At 44.3% G+C, this 21,515-nt stretch overlaps 1 protein-coding gene and 1 long non-coding RNA gene across 4 annotated transcripts in view; one reads left to right on the top strand and one right to left on the bottom strand.

Moving 5' to 3' along the window:
* LOC130705753 (uncharacterized) overlaps window positions 1-7,975 on the bottom strand; it is a 101,724-nt gene extending 93,749 nt beyond the window's left edge. For all 3 annotated transcript variants that reach the window (XR_009006143.1, XR_009006141.1, XR_009006142.1), the window contains exons 1-2: window positions 7,386-7,975; window positions 2,042-2,128 (exon numbers count right to left, since the gene is read on the bottom strand). This is a non-coding gene — a long non-coding RNA (uncharacterized LOC130705753). The remainder of the gene's footprint in view (window positions 1-2,041; window positions 2,129-7,385) is intronic.
* On the top strand, window positions 7,150-18,700 carry NUDT7 (nudix hydrolase 7). Its single transcript, XM_007182602.2, has 4 exons — window positions 7,150-7,227; window positions 9,729-9,882; window positions 12,498-12,656; window positions 17,329-18,700. The coding sequence occupies exons 1-4, from the start codon at window positions 7,193-7,195 to the stop codon at window positions 17,695-17,697; spliced, it is 717 nt and encodes a 238-aa protein (XP_007182664.1). The 5' UTR covers window positions 7,150-7,192; the 3' UTR covers window positions 17,698-18,700.
* The last annotated feature ends 2,815 nt before the right edge of the window (window positions 18,701-21,515 follow it).

The following is a 21,515-nucleotide window of genomic DNA, read 5'->3' as shown; positions in this document are numbered from 1 at the left end:
CCAGCTTCTCAATAACTTGCTGAGTGCTTTTATTCTTCTGTGTTTCTCCTTCCTTCTAGAATGAATGTCTAGCCTATTAAAATCCTTCCACTCCTTCAAAGCCCAGCTGAAATGTTTTCTTCCTTTCCATATTCAGTCAAAAGATATGCATTGATGAACTGGGTGCTGGGGCCACAGAAGTGGAAAAAAGTGCACTGTACCCTCTCTCCTGGAGAGCAGATTTTAGTGGCAGTGAAGCAGAGAATTAAGGAAAACTAAATATGTACCGTATCACCTAGTGATGAATGCCATGAAGAAAAGAAAGTAGGTTGAGGGAATAAGGAATGGTGGCAACTTCAGGCTTCTCCATGAAATTGTCCTTTATCCTCAGGAGGAAATAATTCATCCTTCCCTATATCCTTACCCACCACTCTAATGTAGCACCACCCAAAGAGCTACATTCACCAACAAAACACAACAAAACACCAGTTCAAATCAATATTAGTGGATATCATGGGGGCAAAAAGAAGTCTGTGGCCAAGTACATCAGAGAAAAGTTGGGCTAAACAAAGTAAAGTAGATTTCTTTACAGCTGAATATTTCGAAAACTTTACCATGTGTGGAATTAAAGGAACTTCAGATAAAATGAGAGTCAGGACAGGCTTGTAGGGGGAGGTCTCATGCCCCTGCCATGCATAGTCAATTACTCCAGACAGGATGAGATAGCACCTATATCTCCCACGGGAAGGTGTTGTCTGCTTTACTGTCCAGCAGAAAGAAGAAAACTTCTCTTTGCCCAACAGCCCAGCCAATCAGAGACTGGAGCAGCCCCACCAATGAGAAACCTCCATACATTGGGCTCCCAATATCCTCCAACAGACTCTTTGGTTTGTAGAGCCCTTCCCAACTACCCACCCCCAACCTTTTTCCCTATAAAAGCAAATTCCCCTTCGTTGTTCTCTGGATTTGCCTATGATCTGCCATATTTACAGGTCCCAAATTGCAACTCCTCAGGCTATTCTCAAGTAAACTCGCTTTTGTTGCTAAAATAACTGGCTATTATATTATTAAAGTTGATACCTGTTAAAACAGGTTCCATACCTGCAAGAGGAGGTACCAAATGCAGTCTTCCCAAAATATATTTGACCGCAGTGCCCCCGTGGGTCTAAAGTTGCTTGGAACATACTTCGGAAAATACTTTATTTCCACTTCCACAATATTAATTATTTAAAGAGAGGTATGATAGCCAACCGTTGTGTCCAACATATAACTCAACACAACTCATATCATGTAGTAGGTATAAACAAATAAGCATTTTTGTTGGTAACAGCTTATTGTCTTGGGTAAAACTAAAGACCTGGTTTCAAAGCCCTCACTAATGTGACAGGTGGTGGGATAGGAATGGGTGCCCACTGGGGGTTATGTGAGCTTACTTTTTTTTTTTTTATAAAAGAAAAGAAGTAATGATGCTTGCTTTCAGCTCCATCTCCCCAAAATACCCTGGGGAAAAAACTCTAAGAATTTTTCTCAAAGCAAGTTTTTAACCTGGATGATATGGTAACATCCCTCTGTAGAGGACTTGAGCTGATGTTTCCAAGAAGGTGGCAGGACAGAAGGAAACTTAGAAACCCTTTAACTGTACTAATATGGTAACCACAAGCCACGTGTGGCTATTTAAATTATCTAAAAGTAAATAAAATTTAAAATTGAGTTCTGTCACATTGGCCACATTTCAAGGGCTCAATACCCACATTTGGTCAGTGGCCACTGTATTAGAAAGTACCAATAGAGAGCATTTCCATCATTGTACAAAATTCTACTGGCCAGTGGCTGCTAGAAGTACAATCGCCCACCATCAGACCCTTGAAATTACTCCACGACAGCCCATGTTCTTTTCTGGCTTCCACTGAAGACCTTAAACCATGAGCAATGCCCTCCATCCCAGACAAGATTACTGTGTGGTCATTTTAAGACGGCCCAGCCAAAGGACCGACATGGAACCAGAGGCCAGCAGCAAACGGAAGGCATCTCAGAGAGTTTCCCCATCTGCCTTTTTGCCCACCTGGTAGTGTCCACTGTCCCAGATACACCAGGAGAGGCTGCAGGCCACAGTGTCACCCCTGTGAGCGGAGCACAGATAGCATCGTTTCTGTTGAGGAAGAAAGAATGGCTTGGGTAAGGCACCAAGCTAGGTAAGTGGTGGGGTCTGGATGTGGGGAGGGATGTGAGTTTCCATCTCCTCTCACCAACGTGTACAAGCAAAAGAGTTTAACCAGGGTTGAGTGGTGAGTTCCTGGTGGGCGGACCCAACACCAAGATGAGGACGCAGAGGACGAATTCCCTGTGGAGCAGAATCTGTTTCTTCCATAGAGGCTGAGCTTCCCACATGCACTGGAAAATCTTAAGCCAATTTCCCAACTAATTCACAAGCTAATTGAGACCAGACTGCTTCTCATCGCGCTGCAGTCATGCCATTCCATGCATCCTAGGCTGAGCTTTCATCCAGATTACAAATTTCCCAGCACAGTTGTTACTGGTGATTAAACCTACTCGGTTGCTCCATTACACAAAGATTACATGACGGTAAAGGAATCAAACATAACTAATCTTTATCTCATTTCTAAATGTGCACGGAAATGAGACCCAACAAGGGTAGAAAAATCTGTGAAAGATGGGCGCCCATCAGTTTTTGGCAAGCCTGGATCATGGAAACTCAGAGATTTAAGGCATTTTAATATGCAAGTGTGTATCTGTTTTATTGTTACACAATGAAAATTAAACAAGAATGAAAAAACGTCATGAATTACTTTGAAAAATCACATTGGCAGGACCAGGAAATAAATTCCCAGCAATTTATATTTTTGTAATCCAGGGCCGTTCTAGAAGCATTTTTCCAATATTCCCTATCTAACCTTTTGTTTTCAGTCCACACCCGCTGCCAGAAAAATAAAGGACTGCCTCAGGTCACCGACTTCTTGGCTGAAGTGCTTATCCAGACTTCCTGGGCCTGGCTGATTTCCACTCTTTTATTTTATTTTTTCAGATTCGAGTTCCATTTCTCCCCCTTTCAAAGTGTAGACTTATATCAGAATCACGCAAGGGTCTGGTTGCAAATGCAGATGCGTTTGTGTTGCGAATGAGGCCACAGCCCAAGAGGCTACATGTTTAATTAGCCCCCAGAAGATTCTTGTGCAGACTAAGGTTACCTGCCGCCATATTTGACACCAAAGTCCTCAACAACAAGGATCAACTGTCAGGTGTCCCTATACCTCCAACATCCAGCTTGATGCCAAGCCCAAGAATGAGCACTCAGCCTTGAAAACATGCTGAACCAAATTCACAAGCTCTTTCCTTTTTAATGGGTCTTTTACCAAAAAGCAAGGACCACATTAAGTAGGGATCTGTACACTTCAGCCCACTTTGTACAAAACAATCCACTCAAACTTCCCTGGAGTCTCTCCTGAGCTGGACCTGCCCCAGTTGCCAACTCCCAAGCCCAGAAAAGAAGATTGTTCCAGTGCTACCAGGAAGGGTACGTCCTGGCACTGGTGGTCACCAACTGCCTTCCCTCTGGGGATGCTACATCACCCAGTGTTCAAAGCAGGTGGCCTTATCCTCTCAACATCAAACGTCTCCCTTGGGAGCACTTCAACTAGTGTCTTCACTGTTACAACAGAATCACCTAGAAGCTTGCTCACAAATGCCTGTTCCTGGATGAACTTCCACCCTGAGATAAATACCTGTAGCGTGGGACTCGGGGCGCTTAGATGTCCACGCAGCCTCCTCGCCCCCAGATGATACTGATGCTGAGGACCCGACCCATTCATAAAGGAATTTCTACCTCAACCTAGTCCTCAAAGAACGCTGTCATCTTCCTCTGCTAAAAGGGGAGAAGGCTGTGCCTCCTTAGCTCTCTCTGATTTGCCCAGGGGAGGGGTGGGGAGTGGACGGAGGTGATGGGAGAAGTGTCTACTCCGCCAATACCCAGCCCAGCAATTGTAACCGTCATACCCTGATGGATATGTGAGCACGAATCTGAAAGCCGTCCCCTGAGACTTCCCTGCAAGAGTTTAGAGACCCTCTGCAAATTGAGGAAGGAGTGGAGGAAACTCACGTTTCTTGAGCTTTATCTTCTTAGGAAAGTAATGCTAAGTGCTAAGTGTTTCCTTCTATCTTACCTTCTCTCCACAGCCTACCTAAACCCCACTGCCTACTCCCAGGCAGAATTAATTGCTTCCCCGCTGCTCCTCACTCCCAGAGCACTTTGGCTCCCCTCCTCGAGTAGAGCACTTCTCTGGCATTAAAGCTAATTGTTGCAGGTCTTTTCCCCAGACATCCTTTGCTCCAAAGGCTGGTTGGTGTTTTCTTTATCTCTGTACCACCCAGGCCTGGCCTTAAGGTGCTGCTCAACAATGTTTCCAGGTGGGTGCACTGCAGATAAGCTTCACCCTGGCCCCTGGGATGTGCTTTTTTGAGAGAAATGCACATGGAGGTGTTGGCTTTGCAGGCTGGCCTGAAGCTTTTTATAGCTTTGCTTTTCTTCAACACGTTTTCCAGAATTATGTCACTGCCAACAAATCTGTGTGCAAAAGCTACAGAGACAAGTCATTTCCTCTAAAAGACATTGCCCATTAATCTTGAATCCTGTATTGTTTTGCAGATATATATATATACATATATCTTATTATGATGCATTTTACCTTGTGATGTTCCCTGTGCTATGGCTTCCAGCATTACAAAAGCCATAAAAGCTAAGTGTTTTTCCAGCAGTATTTCTGATCTTGAAAGTAGATGCCCTGCATATAGCCTTGGTATACAGCAAAGCACCTCAGGACTCTGCTTTTTACATGAAGGCAATCCAAACTCCTGCTACATTCTGATTTTCTGATGTCAGGAGTATGGATGGGGATTTTTCAGAAGGTTTAAAGCATTTTTTTTTCTGGTTCCTTCAGCCCAGACTTTTGGAAGAGCTGCCCCTGCCCAATTGCCTCCAATCTCTCCTCACTTCCAATCCATCTCCCACCCTGATTCCACAGAGACCTTCCTGAAAACCCAGACCTGTTATTCCTATTCCTTTAGAAAGAAGGTCAACCTCCATCTACTGTGCCTTCCAAAGCCTTTTCCTCTATTCCCAGGGCTCTACTCTACAAAATGCCCTCTTTGTTCCAGCCATGCTGTACTACCTGACCCTCTGAATAAGACCCTTCACTCAAGCTTGGAGTCTGCTGTTCCCTCTGCCCAGAAGGCCATTGCCTCCACTTTGGCCTCTTGAAATCCCACCTATCCCTCAAAATCTACCTGAGTGCCAGCTGTGTGACTATGGGCAAGTTTTGCTCATCTTCAAAAGGAGGATTCAATCAAAAGATGTGTGAAAGAAGAGAAAATTAAAAAAATAAAATGCTCAGACAATAATTTTCAGCCCCCCAACTCAATCTTCTAAGCAGTCTCCCCTCCCTTCTTATACAGAGATGACAGCACACTGTGCATTACTAGAGCCTAGAGTCATGTTCATGATCATCCCCAACAGACTAAGAGGAGGTCAAGGGGCCGCAACTTAGACATGCCTAGCACAGAGTAGCTCTGCAATGGATATTGGATGAGGGGTTCATTCATCTCCTTCTCGTTCCTAATCACATCCACAAAATTCACGGGCCAGTTGCTTCTGAGAGGTTGTGTCAAAATAAATGAACTTAGAGGTCAGAATGATCTAACCTTGCACCCTAGCTGTGCGACCTTCAGCAAGACATTTTAAAATTTCTTAATCTGGAAAGTGAGGATGGTAATACCTCTATGGAAATAACCCTACTTCGTGGGGTTGCTCAGAGGATTAAGAGTGAAGTACTATCATCACTATTATTAGGATGTCATCAAGCTTTTGGTTTGGGGTCTCCCAGCCATGGCAGACCGGCCGGGTGAACATCTGAGTTCAGTGGTTTTAAAGGTCTTGGGAACTGTGGCCCAACTGTCCCATGACCCAGGGCCACATTGTGATTTTCATGGGCCCTAGGTAATTTTGAGTTTATGGACCCCCCTTCCTCCATAAAATAATAAAATGAATTCTATTTTAGGACTGCATTGGTATAAAGATGAATATAAGCCAGGCTGTATTCATTATTACATTTTGCATATTATTGTATTCATTTTCTTCGTTTAGAAGAAATTAAAATTAAAGCATTTTCATGGGGTTTTGAAATTATTGAGGACCCCGGGCATTGCACCTCCTGTGCAGGATGGAGAAGTCAGCCTAGCCTTCAGCCTCTGAAGTGACCTCTTAAGTGTCAGCTCAAACCAGGCTCCCTCTCACTGGTCTTCTCCAGCTACTTCTGGGGTCTTTGCACAAACTTGTCCTTCTTCCTGGAACCCTAACCCTCTCGGCGCATCAGAATCCCCTTCCAGTACAGATCACTGTGTTCTACCCTCAGTTTTTGATCCAGCAGCCCCGGGGTGGGACCCAAGAATCTACCTATTTTTAACAGCACACAGGTGGTGCTGACGTGGATGGTCGTGGCTGGTCCCAGGACCACACTTGGAGAAGAGCTGCTTTCGACGTCAGCTCCGCTGTCAATCTCTCTGGTTAGCCTTCTCTGATCTGTTTCTCCCTCACATGCTCTCCAAGGACTAAGAACTTCTGCTTTATCTATGTAATTTTTTGATTCTTGTCTCTCTCTCCCATTTGACTGTAAGCTCTGGGTGTCTTTTCGCTCACTGTGGGAGCTGCATCCAGCACAAAGTACGTGCTGGGTAGTCATGTGTTGACTGCTGTTCAGAAAAGTTGAACCAACTTGACCTCCTAGCAACAGTGAGTGCGAGTGTAAGAATCCTCTCAACTCACCAGCACTGCATTTTCACTTTTTTCTTTTTTCACAGTTGTCAATTTCAGAGTGCCTCATTTACCTCCGGCGTTTGAGCGAGAGCTGAAAGCTACTTTGCGCGACCGGGAGGGCGCGGCTTTTAAGTCCCACTAGCCCCGCCCTCACGTCTCGCCCCGCCCCGATCCTCCGCCTACGGCTCTCGGCTCAGTCCTGCTTCCGACCCTAGACCCCGCCCTATCCCCGCCTCCGTCCCCCAGGCCCCGCCCCATATCCGTCCCCAGGCCCCGCCTCTCTCCCCGCCCCAGGCCCAGAGCTGCTCTGCGCATGCCAGTCCGGGCGATTTTTTTCCCCCCCCGGCCCGCCCCGGGAGGAGTTACCGGAAACAAACTTTCCCGGGGACGATGTGGCGAGCCTGTCCTCCCCAAGAGCCAGTCAGGTAAAGCCTCCCCGGCCCTGGCACCCCGAGCCCTGCCTGGCCCGGCCTTGATCGCGGCGAGGCCGAACAGATCGCTGGCCACGTATGACCGGCGTCTTTTGGCTACTTTTTGCTGAGCCCGCTTGCCCACCCTCCGAGCCCGCTCTCCGGGCGCTCACCTCTCTTGGCCGCTCGCAGGGTCCCTGGGCCTTCGCAGCTTCCCCTGCCAAAGACAGAGCCGTTTGTGGCCATCGTGGGTGCACACCCCTTCCCCGAGGGCTTCCCTCTTCCGCTCACCCGGTCTCCGGAGTCCGACCTCAGGGACTGCGAGGCCGCGCCAGGCAGCTCTGGGTTCAAGGTCGCGATCTTGGGTCTCAGTTACGTAACCTCTCTGAGCCAGGACGTGATCGTGTTTCCACCTTAATGAGAAAAGCATGGGAAGAAGGTGAGATGAGCCCATGCCCAGAATGGGGTGTCTGCTCCTGTTGGTGTTTTTATGGCGATTACCCCAAGGACCAGCCCCCTAATGGGGACGTTTCTGCAGACTTTTGCTTCTGCTGGTCCCTCTGGTCAGTTCTGGGCGCCTCTTAAAAGCCACACTTTTAAGTAGTCCCTCGCATTCCCCGTAGGGACAGTTTCCTTTTCTGGACGCGGGCCTGTGTGCACGGGATGCGCTCTGGAGTCCCCTCCAGTGCCAGCATTCCGTTTCTCTTTTCAGGCCATTTGGTCGCTTTTGACATCCACTGCTGTTACACAACCACATTACTGAGCATCCTGCCTCGGAGAAGGAAGCAAAAAATAGCACACATCTCTGGCAACAACTGCCTGAGGACTGAGACATTTATGATGACATGTTACCATTCCTTGCGCCCTGAGTGTCAGCCACAGAACCATGTCATTTAATCATCACAAATATCTTCAGCATGTCACAGATGAGGAAAGGGGGGCTTAGAGAGGTCGTTCCTAACACTTTGAAACCAGTTCTGCCTCACTTAAATACCCGATTTTGCCCCTTATGCAAAACTGCCTTAACCACAGAAAAGTTAAAATCAAACTGTTAGTTTCTAGGGCTGCCATAACAAAGTATCCCAAACTGGATGGCTTAAAACAACAGAAGTGTATTCTTCCACAGTTCTGAGGCTGGAAGCTTAAAATCAAGGAGTCAGCAAGGCCATGCTCCCTCTGAAGGCTCCAGGGAAGGACCCTCCCTGCCCGTTTCAGCTTCTGGTGGCCCCAGGCATTCCTTGGCTTGTGGCAGCATCACTCCAATTTCTGCCTCATCTTCAAATGACCTTCTTCCCCATATATGTGTCTCTCTGTGTCGTCTCCTCTTCTTATAAGGACACCAGTTATTGGATTTAGGGCCCACCCTAATCCAGGATGATTTCGTCTCGAAATCCTTCACTAATTGCATCTGCAAAGATCCTGTTTCCAAATACCATCCTGTTTTCAAATAATGGTTTTTTTGGGGAGGGGACACTATTTAACCCACTTCACAAACCAGCAATAAAATACACCTGTCAAAAAGACCAAAACAGACCCATAGTTACGGATTCAGGGCATCATTTGTGGTTATAAATCTAAATACTTGGCTTTTACTAAGTCACAGGTGGACCCAGCAATCTATGTTGTAACAAGACCTCTGGGTGATTCTGTTGCTGCTTAAGTTTAGGAACCACTGTTACAAGGCATTTGAAGACAAGGGTTTGATAATGTGACATAAGGGCCAGGTTAAGAGAAAGTCCTTAACCTTACGATGATCTAACCTTACAGTGACTTGCTCTGCAAACCTGTCTTCCTGAATATTATTATGGATTTCAACATTGAGCTATTGCACTGTTGAAAGAACATTTACCATCATTTAAAATTCATTTAGCTTTTAAAGTGAACTCAGGTACGGAACTGTGTTCTTAGTAGTTTTTTGCCTCATTTTAGCTTGCCAACAGTCACGTGATTTGGGTATTATTACTGCTGCCATATTATTAAAAAGTACACTGAGACTCAAAAATGGTAAATGCCAGGACACACAACGAAGCAGAAACACCGTCGAGATTAGCAACTTTTTTTTTTTTTTAGGACTATAGTTGCTTTACAATGTTGTGTTAGTTTCTGCTGTACAATGAAGTGAATCAGCTATATGTATACGTACATCCCCACATCCCCTCCCTCTTGAGCCTCCCACCACCCCCCATCCCACCCCTCTAGGTCATCACAGAGCACCGAGCTGAGCTCCCTGTGCTACACAGCAGGTTCCCACTAGCTATCACTTTTACACATGGTGGTGTATATATGTCAGTCCTAATCTCCCAGTTTGTCCCACACCCCCCTTCCCGTGCTGTGTCCATACATCCGTTTTCTATGTCTGCCTCTCTATTCCTGCCCTGCAAATAGATTCATCTATACCATTTTTCTAGATTCCACATATATGCGTTAATATACGATATTTTTTTTTTATGACTTACTTCACTCTGTATGACATCATAACTCTGGTTACTCAACTGTTTGGTTTGTTTCCATTTTAGAAACAGTTTGGTAGATGACGCTAAGGCCCGCTTAAGAAAACATGACGTTGGGACCAAATATTCTCACTTGTTGTCTAACAAATGTTCCATCCTTTTACCGTTGTTGGCTAAAGAAGGAAAACTCTACCTGTTGTTCACCCTCCGGTCAGAGAAGGTAGGTGACAAAAAGACTCCTTCCATTAAAGTCTCAGGACATGTGAAAACCCCATGAAATGCTGTCACTGGCACATATTTTGAGGTTCTAGATTCTCAACTGTACTCTCAAAATCGTGATGTTCGAGAAGTACATGAAGCCACAGGATTAACAGGGCTGTTTTGGAGACGTTTTGGAAAGTAAAATAAGTAATTTAGCTAGCAAGTAATTTAAAATACTTTTAGGCCAGGGTTGCTTATCCAGCCATTGGCATTTGGGCTGGATAATTCTTTGTTGGTGGAGTTGCCCTGTGCATTATAGGATGTTTAACAACATCCCTGGCCTCTACCCACTACATGCCAGTAACACACACACACACACACAGACACACACACACACACTTTTGTGACAACCACAAATGTCTCCAGACATTGCCTACTGTTTCAGCAGGGATGGGGAGGGGATAAAATTGCCCCCACTGAGAGCCACTGTTTTAGACTACTCCCACCCCAGGTATAATGTGAAAATTCTAGAGCACTGAAGTTGACAGCCTGGGCCCTAAGCTGGCTGCCTATGTTCGAATGCAGAGTCTTGTTGAAGCTGTGTGACTTTGTCCTAATTACTTACCCTCTCTGTGCTGTAATGTCTTCACTTGCAAAATGAGGACAAGCTATTAGTACCTGCATCATAGGGCTGCTGTGAGGGCTTTACAGTGTAACAAATGTAAAGCACCTAAAACAGTGCTGGCACTTGGCAAGGATTCAGTAAGTCTCAGCTGTCACCATTAGTGTCATTAGCACATGTGGCCTGAGTTTTTACGATAAATCGTTCCACTTTAAAGAAATGTTGGGCTTGGGAATGGCATTCCCCTGGGTACACCCCTGGGTACTGTCACTCTCCCTTGCTATTAGGGGTACTTCTGAGGAAAAGTTGGGGAAGCAGTCATTTCAAAGTTATCCTAGTACAAAAAAGAAAACAGGCCACAATAATGAGAAAATAGGCTTTGTAAGCAGAATAAGAAGTATCCCTTGGCTGGGGTCAGGGGGAAGCTGAGGAATCAGCTGAAGTTTTTTGGGTTTGGGATTAGACATGTGTGGATTCTCTGTGGTCTGGGTCTGGCAACAATGACATAAACACATGAGATGATGAAAATCCAAGTTCCAAGGGGAGGTACTCAGTGGGAAGCAGGGACCAGGGTCTGTTCCCAGCTCTGCTAAAATCACCAGAGAAGCACTTAAATATATTTTTAATATTATCAGACAGACAGACAGTAATGTAGAAAATCTAGAGAATCCCAAAATGGGTCTCGGTTTCACTCAGAGTTGCTTTGCCTGTTGATTGTTATGTAAGAATCATCTTAGACCATAAATTCTGATGTGCAAAGGTCCATTTTTTTTCAAAGAAGTATTTCAATCTAATTACATCTGACTTTAGGCCCTATTTGGCTGTGGGAATAAGAAATTCCCTGAGGCATTACTGGGGCTGTGTCCCTCCCTGGAGTCATATAAGCAGGGCCCCAGGAGACAGACAGATGATAGGTGATAGATAGATGATAGATAGACAGACAGGCAGACTGATAGATAGACAGACAGATGATAGATAGATAGATAGATAGATGATAGATAGACAGATAGATGATAGATAGATGATAGATAGATAGACAGGCAGACAGATAGATGATAGATAGATAGATAGATAATAGACAGATTATAGATAGATAGATGATAGATAGATGATAGATAATAGACAGATAGATTATAGATAGATAGATGATAGACAGATAGATGATAGACAGATAGATAGATGATAGATAGATGTTAGATAGATGATAGATAGATAGATGATAGATGATAGATAGAAGGACAGATAGATAGATAGATGATAGATAGGCAGATAGATGATAGATAGACAGATAGATGATAGACAGATAGACGATAGATAATAGATGATAGAAAGACAGATAGGTAGATAGGCAGATAGATGATAGAGATATATATCTGATATATATAGATATCTGATATATATAGATATAGACATCAGAATATATATCTGTATCTCAGAATATATGTATCTATATATATATCTGAATCACTTTGCTGTATACCAGAAACTAACACAACATTGTAAATCAACTATACTTCAATGAAAAAAACGTATTAAAAAGTTTTTTCTTAAGGGTTAATTTTATATTATGTGAATTTCACCTCAATTAAACAAACACTTTAAAAAATAGTCACTTATAGAACTGTTCTGAGGGCTCAGTGAAAAGAAATCCACGTGAAGCAGCATGCCCAGAACATGGTAAGCACTCAGTAAAGATTATTGATGACATTGCTGTTTCATTCTCCTTTTGTTCCACTTTTTTTCCTCATCCATGTAAATTTGTTTGTGTGTGTATGGTATCTTTGGAGGGCAAGGAGAGAAAAATCAGAAGTGAGGGTAGTTCTCCAAGTTCATTTTTTAAAAGGATTCAAGAAAAAAAAAAAAACTTTTCTCTTTGGTCTTATTCCCACTTATTACCACGAGTGTGGGAATGGTCTCTGGCACAAGATAGAAATTCAGCGCATACTTGTTGAATGAGTGAACAGTACCAAACTTGGAATCACACATTGCAGCTCTTTTCTTTCCATATCCAGCTGAGAAGGTCACCCGGAGAGGTCTGCTTTCCTGGAGGCAAGTACGAACCTACAGATGCGGATGACGTGGCCACGGCTCTCCGGGAAGCCCAGGAGGAAGTGGGGCTGCGTCCTCATCAAGTGGAGGCCGTCTGCCGCCTGATGCCAGTGCTGTTTGACGTAAGGCTTGGGATGGAACTGGGTTTCTGAGACTCTCATGCGCTCACAGTGGATACACTATCTTCAGGATTCCATGTTTGGCCATACATGACCCTCAAGAGTGCTATACCGAGTCAAGAGACTGGTTCATGTGTGGACTTTGCCCCTTGTGAGCTAAGAGGCCTTGGGCAAGCCCCCCTTCCTGTATGGGCCCCTTCTTCCCCATCCAGAAATGAAAGGGCTGAACTCCGTCAGTGGTTTTCAAACCAGGTGCTGCGGAACCCTGCAGATGCCTCAGAATTGTTTCATTAACATTCAGTTCACATTTATTTTTCTCCAGTATGCATTTATTTTGAGAATTCTCTTGAAACAATAATACACACTTGAGCATACCAAATTTCAGCCCCTCGGAGGCCACCAGGGTATCACTTTTGCCCAAAGGATACTCATTTTTGCACATACCGTGGAACCAAGTTTCTCCATGTCACATTAATTGAGCAGTATCCTGAGATCACTAGGGAAGCTGTTTAAAAACAGTTACTACTTGTAACTGCATTTCTGTGTGAAGCAGGATTTCTTTGATAGTATATACCAAACAAACAAACAAACATAACAACAAAATGAATCCTGGGGCTGAGATAGCCAGACCTTATTTCATATGAACTGAACACAACAATTTCATTGTTGTACTAATTGACTTTAGAAGGAGTAAATTTGAAGTTGGATAACAGCGTTGTTTTATCGGTATAACATTATTCATATAAACTTTTAATTTTAGTATAGTTACAGATTTACGGAAAAGTCACAAAGATATCACAGAGAGTTCTCGCATACCCGTACACGTGTCCCCCCATTATTGACATCGGACATCACTGTGGTACACTGGTGACAACTAAGAAACCAATGTTAGTACATTACCATTACCTAAACTCCACTCTTATCTTTTACTAGTTTTTCTACTAATGTCCTCCTTTCTGTCCTGGATCTCATCCAGGACACCATGTTGTGCTTGGCTGTCATGTCTCCTTATTCTCTGATCTGTGACAGTTCCTTAGCTTTCCATTATTTTCATGACCTTGACACTTTTGAGGTGTACTGGTCAGGTATGTTCTAGAATGCTCCTCAATTGGGGTTTATCTGAGATTTTTCTCCTGGTTAAGCTAGGGTTATGGGCTTGAGGGAAGAGTATCACAGAGGTGAACTGCACTCATCACGTATCAGAGGTAGGTGTAAATTTGTTTATGTTTTAAATAGTATCGGGCTTCCAGGTGAATTTTTATGTCAAAGGAAGAATCCCACTGATACCTAAAAATTAGAAAACCAGATCGCCCTTTGTGAAGATCGGTGGTGCTGAGATATGTCTTAGTTGGGTCCATTTTAAAAATAGAAAGGTCACCACTCAAGGGAGATTTAGTTTGGAAGAAGCTAATGGCAATAAATGCATCCTCAATGAAAAAGAAATGAGACAGAGAAAAAGAACATGGGATTAGGACAAGATACGTGTCAATTACTTCGTCTTCAGCTATGTTTTCTACTGGCAGCCCTTTTCAGAGGATGTCTGCAAATCCCCCACCACATCTTAGGGATTGATTTTAGAACTCTTGACAAAACGCATAATGGTTGTAAGTTCCCAAAGTAAGAGTAACTCCATTTCCAAGGTCCCCAGGAGCTACTGAGTTCTGCCCTTGAAGGGATAGGATACAACAGTCTTCACAGGAGTTTATGGGTCTTCAGGAGATTTCCATGGACCAGACGCTCCCGGAGCAGGAGGCTTCTAAGATGACCTGCTCTTGATGTAATGCTAATCACATCAACGAGAAATTAGAATGAACAAAGGCTTTCAAGAAAGGTGTACTGTGTTTAGAAGTGCTAGTGAAGGTCATTTTGCTTTTTGGACCTTGCAGATCTTTTAAATGTGCTACCAAAATGCCATTTATTTAATGCTTAGAAGCCTAATCTAATCCAATGGTTCTTAACTGGGGGTAATTTTGTCCCCCAGGGAACACAGGGCAATGCCCGGAGATGTTCTGGGGTGTCATTGGCTTTTACCCACACCCGGCGTTAACCCTCCCACGCCTTCCAGCCCCCAACCTGCTTGTCCTTTTGTCATACACGTATGAGCTTCTCTCTGCAAAGGCCTAGGGGGACAGTTCTCCTTTTTCTCTGTACGTGGCCCAAACCTGCCAGTCTCGATCCTTTTCTTTGCCTCCCAAAAGCCCAATTCCTGTAACATTTCAGTGGTGTATCCTGACTTCCGGGGATGTTTCTAATAGCCTGCAGCTTCTTCCAGGGGCCCTAAAGCCTGCCTCACCCTATGTCCACAGCAGAAGCCTGTCTCCATGGCATTTCAACTCAGCCAGTGGCCAAATGCAGAGTTTTATGGGTCCTAGGATGTCTGCCATGCACACCTTTTTTTCCCTGCCAATTCAGACACCTGTGTTTTTAGAGACCGGATGTCCAGAGATGCTGCTTCATCCACAGATTCCCACAGTCTCTCTTACTCTTCTAAGCTTGAACCATGTGGAACGTGCCTGACTCTGCATCTGAAATGTTCAGTCTTAAACCATGATCTCCTTCTGAGGCTCTGATTTTTTTTTCCCCGCCAATCTCCTCAGACTCTGACACGCCAGTTTAAGGGCCGGCACTGCCATGCCAATTCAGTGTCCATGCACCTGCCTAACAAGCGTGGCCCGCAGTCCTCAGGCGGGGATGACGTCTGAGCTGCAGCTGGGAACTCTCCACCGTCGTACTTAAGCCACCTGCTCTGTGCCATCTCGGAGATATGGTGACACGTGTTTGATAGAATTTGAGTGTGTGGGCAGCAGGCCCGTGGTCGAATCCTGGTTTCTGCCAAGTGTTAGCTGGATGTGACCTTGGGCAAGTTTTTTCTTGTCCAGTTGCCATTGTTCAAGCTTCCTCGTGGGCAGGTTGTTGTGAAGAATCAGGGGGAGGGTGTTGGATTCTAGAGAAGGTTATGGTCTTTGAATGGAAATAGCAGCCACGGATGCGTGCTGAGCGATACTCCAGGCTCTGTCCAGATGCCTTCTTAGTCCTTTTAGACCGTGTTTCTGATACACGCACCAGCAGCTTTCTTCCAAGACCCGTGCCCTTGGACCACTGGAACCGCCTCCCCTGATGCACAGAGAGCCAGCACTGCCTTGACTTACTTCCGGCCGGGCAGTCCTCAGCCAATGACTGAGCGGCATGAAAGCCCAGCCCCCTCATCTCGTGGGACAGGCTCGAAGGTGTACTTTACACCCCACAGGTCCCCGCAGCATCCTTGCCCGGCTTCCCCCCCACCCGCCGTCTTTCTTCCCCGCTCCCTTCCTCACCACTTTCTCCTGGGAGCACTTCCTTAAGAAATCACTTGCATCTGAGTCTTCATGGCAGAGGCCGCCTTTGGGGAACCCTGGGACAGAAGAGGCTGAGCCTTCACACAGGGCCAGGCACAGTGAGGGCTGCTGCTGGAACAAAGCCTCTGCCCTCTGGCAACTCATGACCCCAGATTTCCCACCCTAAGGATGTCTGAAGTCTGTGCTCCCATCCTCCGCTCCTGGTCCAAATGTCGACTTTCATCGTGAATTTAGTTAATGGTCTGAGTCATCACTGTTCTTTTTTTTTTTGGCTGTGCCGTGCGGCATGTGGGATCTTAATTCCCCGACCAGGGATCGAACCCGTGCCCCCTGCATTGAGAGCGTGGAGTCTTAACCACTGGACCGCCAGGGAAGTCCCAGTCATCACTGTTCTTAAACATGCTTTAGCTGTCCTTCCTCAGAATTTTCCAGAGGCCTGTTTATCCTCCTATAGAACCCCAGCCTCACAATGTATCCCTGGATTTTCCCACCCACTTCCTCTTAGGAGTTCTCCCAGGAATTCCTGATTCTTCTCACTTTCTAATTCAAGGTCATGCAGCCCTTATCAGCTCCTACACTAAACTCCAGGCCTCCCCCTCAAGATTTTCAGTAGACTCTTTCAGTTAATAGCACCCTACATTCATTTCAGCACAGTAGTGGTTGTAAATAGAAATCCCCCCCCACTTATAAACATATATGTTATGTAAAATAGTGTATATATATATATACACACACACATATATGTATAAAATTTTCCATAAATGGGAATATGCCACAATTAATATGATGTCACTTTTCTATTGATAAGATGGCATATACTTGTCTATACTGATAAGGAAAGGTGTCTATCACATTCTTTTTTAAGGGCTGCATAGTACCCCATTATATGGCTATAGTCGTAATTGATCTACCCTAAATATCCATCCATTGAGCAGTGATAACTTTAGTTTGGGACTATTGCAAATAATGCTTCAGACTTGTACGTTTATCTTTTCTCACTGGTAGGAAGTTATCATACAGATGTACTCACACAAATGCAATTTCAGGGCCAAAGGGAGCACATTTTTATAATATTACTAAATCTCTGTTCCAAAAGATTGTACTAATTTATGTTCCCCAAAAATATCATTTTCAGACTCATCTGAGATGCTGCCTCAGGTAGGGCAGAGACCACTCCCATTTAGGGGGACATGACGTTTACTTATGGAGCAAGTTTTATGTAACTGACTGCTTTGGCCTGTGAGCTTAGTTTATGTAGAAGTGGCATGCTTTTAACCATGCTTTTTTTGAAACGGTATGTCTTCACTTCTCAGTTTGTATCTTTTGTGTTTTGCTTTCAGAGAGATACATTGATAACCCCTGTTGTAGGATTTATAGACTCCAACTTCCAGGCCAAGCCTAACCCCGATGAAGTTAAGAATGTGTTCCTGGTGCCTCTGGAATATTTCCTGCATCCCAGCGTCTACCAGCAGAGTCACCTGACACGCTCTGGTCATCATATTATTATTCACTGCTTTGAGTACACAAACCCTGAAGACGGTGTGACTTATCATATCCGTGGAATGACTGCAAAATGTGCCTTGTTTGTTGCCTTAATTATTTTGGGAAAAAAACCCTCCTTTGAGGTTGAATTTAATCTCAACGATCTGATGTCATCCTCTGAAGAGTCTTTACTGAAGCTTCATAAACATGCTACAAGCAAGTTATGATTTATGAGACCAACACCCAGATAACTCTCTAAGCGGTGTTTGTGTGGGCTTATCCACAGAACAACAATAATGCCAGCTGTTGGAATTTGACAGGTGTGAATATGTTTCCTGCAATATGAAGGTAAAAACCTTGCCTTTTTTCCAGTTCCCCTCTATTATCTGAAAAAGCAAAAGTCTTTCAAAAGTAGAAAAATGGGGACTTCCCTGGTGGTGCAGTGGATAAGACTCTACACTCCCAATGCAGGGGGCCCAGGTTCGATCCCTGGTCAGGGAACTAGATCCCACATGCATGACGCAACTTAAGAGCTCACGTGCCACAACTAAGAAGCCCACCTGCCACAAGTAAGACCTGGTGCAACCAAATAAATAAGTAAATAAAAATTAAAATTAAAAAAAAAATTTTTTTTAAGTAGAAAATGTGTTTATACTGTTGCATAATTTCACCCACAGTATATTTAACAATGCTTTCCTTACACATGTAAGAAAAAGGATCAGGCACATAGTAGGCACTTAATAAATATTTGTTAAATGTATGATCTTGTGGCATTTATCTTGTTTGTAGGAGGTAATACCTCTATCTGTCATTACATGTGACAGAAACTTCTGACCAGCCATCAAAATCCATCCTCCTTTTCTTATTTGGCAATAGAGTTGAATCGGAGCCCATAGCTGCCCAGGTAGAAACAGCATTACCTAAGTTCTGGTGCAGTTAAATGTAGCTCTGAAATTTAATTTAAGCCAATGGGATGTGAGTGAAAATCGTTCTTGCCAGTCATCTCCAATTTAAGGGACAAGCCAGATTCCCTGGATTCTCTTTCCCTTTTCCATGATTTATCTGCAACCCAGCCTCGACTACACAGATGAAGACAATTCCTGCAGGAAAGTTAGAGCCAAAAGATGGTAAGAGCTTGGATCTCTGAATGACTCTGTGGAACAAAGCAACCCACCATCCTGGACTGTTCACTTGGGAATGTTACATGGGAGAAAAATAAAATTCTGTCATTTCTGCCACTGTAATTTGGGGTCACTTTGTTACAGTAGAGCTATAGCTCTAATAATACACCGTAACACTTGAAAATGGTTGGATGGATATTCACCGAAACTTGAGGTGTTGCCAGCAATTAGAATTCAGGATGATCTGCATTTAACATATGAGCTCTGGGACATGCACAGGACAACTCTGGGTGTTGGTGGGGTTTGGCAGTCATCATCCAAAATAAGTGAAAGAATATGAGAGGCCTACAATCAGGAGAGATAACATTATCTGTCTTAATATGATAGCAGAAAAACACTGATTTCAAGCACAATCCCCAAATCAAAAGCCAAAGAGACAAACATTCTGAATCGCATGCCTTGAAATCTACCACATCTTACACGGGCATCACCATATATCACGCTTTAGAGTTAGCAGGGATTTCTTCATTTAATTATGGTATCAGCCGTCCTGCGCCAGAGCAGGGGCGAGGGGGGCGGGTCTTGAATAAAGCCACGTAACCTCAATTGTATGATGGTACTTTCCCATCTTCCTGAGTATTACTAGATTTTTAGAAAGCCAGACCTTTTTTAACAAGACTGTGTTGTAGCTGAAAATGTGGTGCCCACAGTAAACTCATCAATCAGCCATGCAACTGTCCATTGCTGCTGAGTTTTGATTTTCCGAGAGCTGGCAGAGGAAAACATTTGATCTGCTGCTTTATACCCATAAACGTTGAAATGGCGCAAATCTGGCTCCAACCACGAAAGCAGATGGTGGGTGAGTTTCCCCATTAATATTCTGTAACTAGCCCTGCATGAACAGGCCTAAACTGTTTCCGAACTATTTTGGAGGCATTTGCAAATGTGTATTTACAATCTGATAGCGGTGTAATTGCCGGGTAGATGGTTGACCTCTCTGGCAGTGTGGAAAGCCACCTTTCTGAACTGTTGGTTTATGCGAACGCCACAGACCTGCCCGGTTTCTAAGAGGAAGTGGCCCAGCTGAAGTCTACACTCTGAATGACACCCATGGCCACCCACTTTAAGGGGCTTAGTGATGGAGGTGTTGCCCCCACCCCCCTTTCAGTGGTGTTAAATATCCTGTTACAGGGACAGACATCTAGGAAGTCTGGCTCAAATAAAAGAAGTTATTGGCAGAGTACTGACCTCATGGAATATGCAAAACCACTGAAAAAATCAGTCTCAAGGAATACAGCGATGGGGATCAACCCCTACCTCAAAAGCAAGAGGATGTGAACCTTTACTTCTGCATCCTGTCGTTATTATGACAATAACCATCCTACTGAGTTTACTGATACAGAGGAAAACAACAGAAACAGTGCTTCAGTCCCTCATTCCTCAGAGGAAACTCCATTTGGCCTCGCTTGGGTAACCTGGCAGGTTTCCAGGAACCTACAGACATGTTCAAGGGCAGGGGTCAGAGTTGGGGCCACAATTGCATGTGTCTCCCTAAGTCCCCTGAGTCAGCAGGCTCTGGGTGGGAGCATTGCTGAAGATGGGGGGGGGGGCTGGACAAACATGCCCAAACAGCTACTGTCTCCGGTCCCTAAAATTTGTAAGGTCTGTGGATTCTGCCAGCCAGGCATCTCAGTTCTGTCTCCTTCTTTGCATCCCGGCGGCCTTGGTAAGCAGGTGGTTAAGTCTGAGTCTAGAGTCAGGATGCCTAGATTTGAATCCCAGCTCCAGCATCTAAGGTCCATTCGGCGACCTTTAGCAAGTTACTCATTCTCTATAGGCCTTAGTTTCCTCTTCTGTAACATGGGATAGAGAAACTTTTTATTTTAGGGCTACTGATGGGATTAAAAGAGTTAGTACATGTGACCCCTTTACTTAAAGCACACCCAAATGCTCAGAATAATGCCTGGGAAACAGTAGCAGCATTACTGTTAGCTAGTAATTATAGCATTATTATAACTGTCACATTATATTATAACAATAATAATAAGCATTGCTATTTCTCTAGTTCTGAATGTTATCATTTTCCTATACCAGAAGTTCCTGAATTTTCTTGGTTCACAATGAGTACCCTTGGCATCTCAGTAATTTTTTCACAGTACATCCAGGCCAAAGGAAACACCTAATAATTTGGTTTGTTATGTTATTATAGGCAAACAAGTTAACAAGTGTTTATGTCCTCCTAACTTGGTAGCCGTTTGAAAATACACTATATACTAGAAAAATACTATTTTCATTTCAATCTTAAAAAAACACAATTGCTTAATGATGGGACGTGTGCACCAACTGGTCACCCAAGTAAATGGAAAACTCAAACACAGTCACATAATGGGAATAAACACACAGTCACAGAGAGGAGGGACAAGATTTGGGACTCAGGGAAGCCATCCCAGAAGAAGTGGTGGTTGAGCTGAGCTTTGACGGAGAAGGAGATGCTACCCAGGTGAACGGGATGGTGGTGGTGATGATGGGGACTATTCTTATTAAGCACCTGTTACATACCTGGCCCTTCACTTTGATTATTTGATTTAACCCTCCACCAATTCTCTGCATTGAGTACTATGATAATTCCCATTTTTAGGTAGGAAAATTTGAGGATCAGAGAAGTTCAATATTTGCCCACGGTCACAGAGCCAACATCCAAATGCACAGGTATGAATTTCAAAGCCCATATTCTTTCTACTACACCCACTGACTCAACATAAGACTCATTTCCTAGGGACAGAGGCAAGAATAGAAGGTTAACTTTATGTTGCCCTTGAATTACCACGTGGGAAAGGGAAAGCAAGACTAAATAAATTGGGAGAGAGCAGAGTTTATTTTTGCCTTTGTCATGTCCTCCAGCTTATTCAGCTGGTGTTGCACAC

This window comes from Balaenoptera acutorostrata, chromosome 19, assembly GCF_949987535.1.
Source record: "Balaenoptera acutorostrata chromosome 19, mBalAcu1.1, whole genome shotgun sequence".
NCBI lineage: Eukaryota > Metazoa > Chordata > Mammalia > Artiodactyla > Balaenopteridae > Balaenoptera > Balaenoptera acutorostrata.
Note: the sequence above shows the minus strand (reverse complement) of the source record. Positions and strands in the feature narration are given on the sequence as shown.

Bases quoted from the DNA above. Each gene is read 5' to 3' on its own strand.
- NUDT7 (XM_007182602.2), top strand. From the start codon at position 7,193: ATGTGGCGAGCCTGTCCTCCCCAAGAGCCAGTCAG. The intron at 7,228-9,728 runs GTAAAGCCTCCC...TTTCCATTTTAG, and splicing joins CCTCCCCAAGAGCCAGTCAG to AAACAGTTTGGTAGATGACG. The intron at 9,883-12,497 runs GTAGGTGACAAA...TTCCATATCCAG, and splicing joins TCACCCTCCGGTCAGAGAAG to CTGAGAAGGTCACCCGGAGA.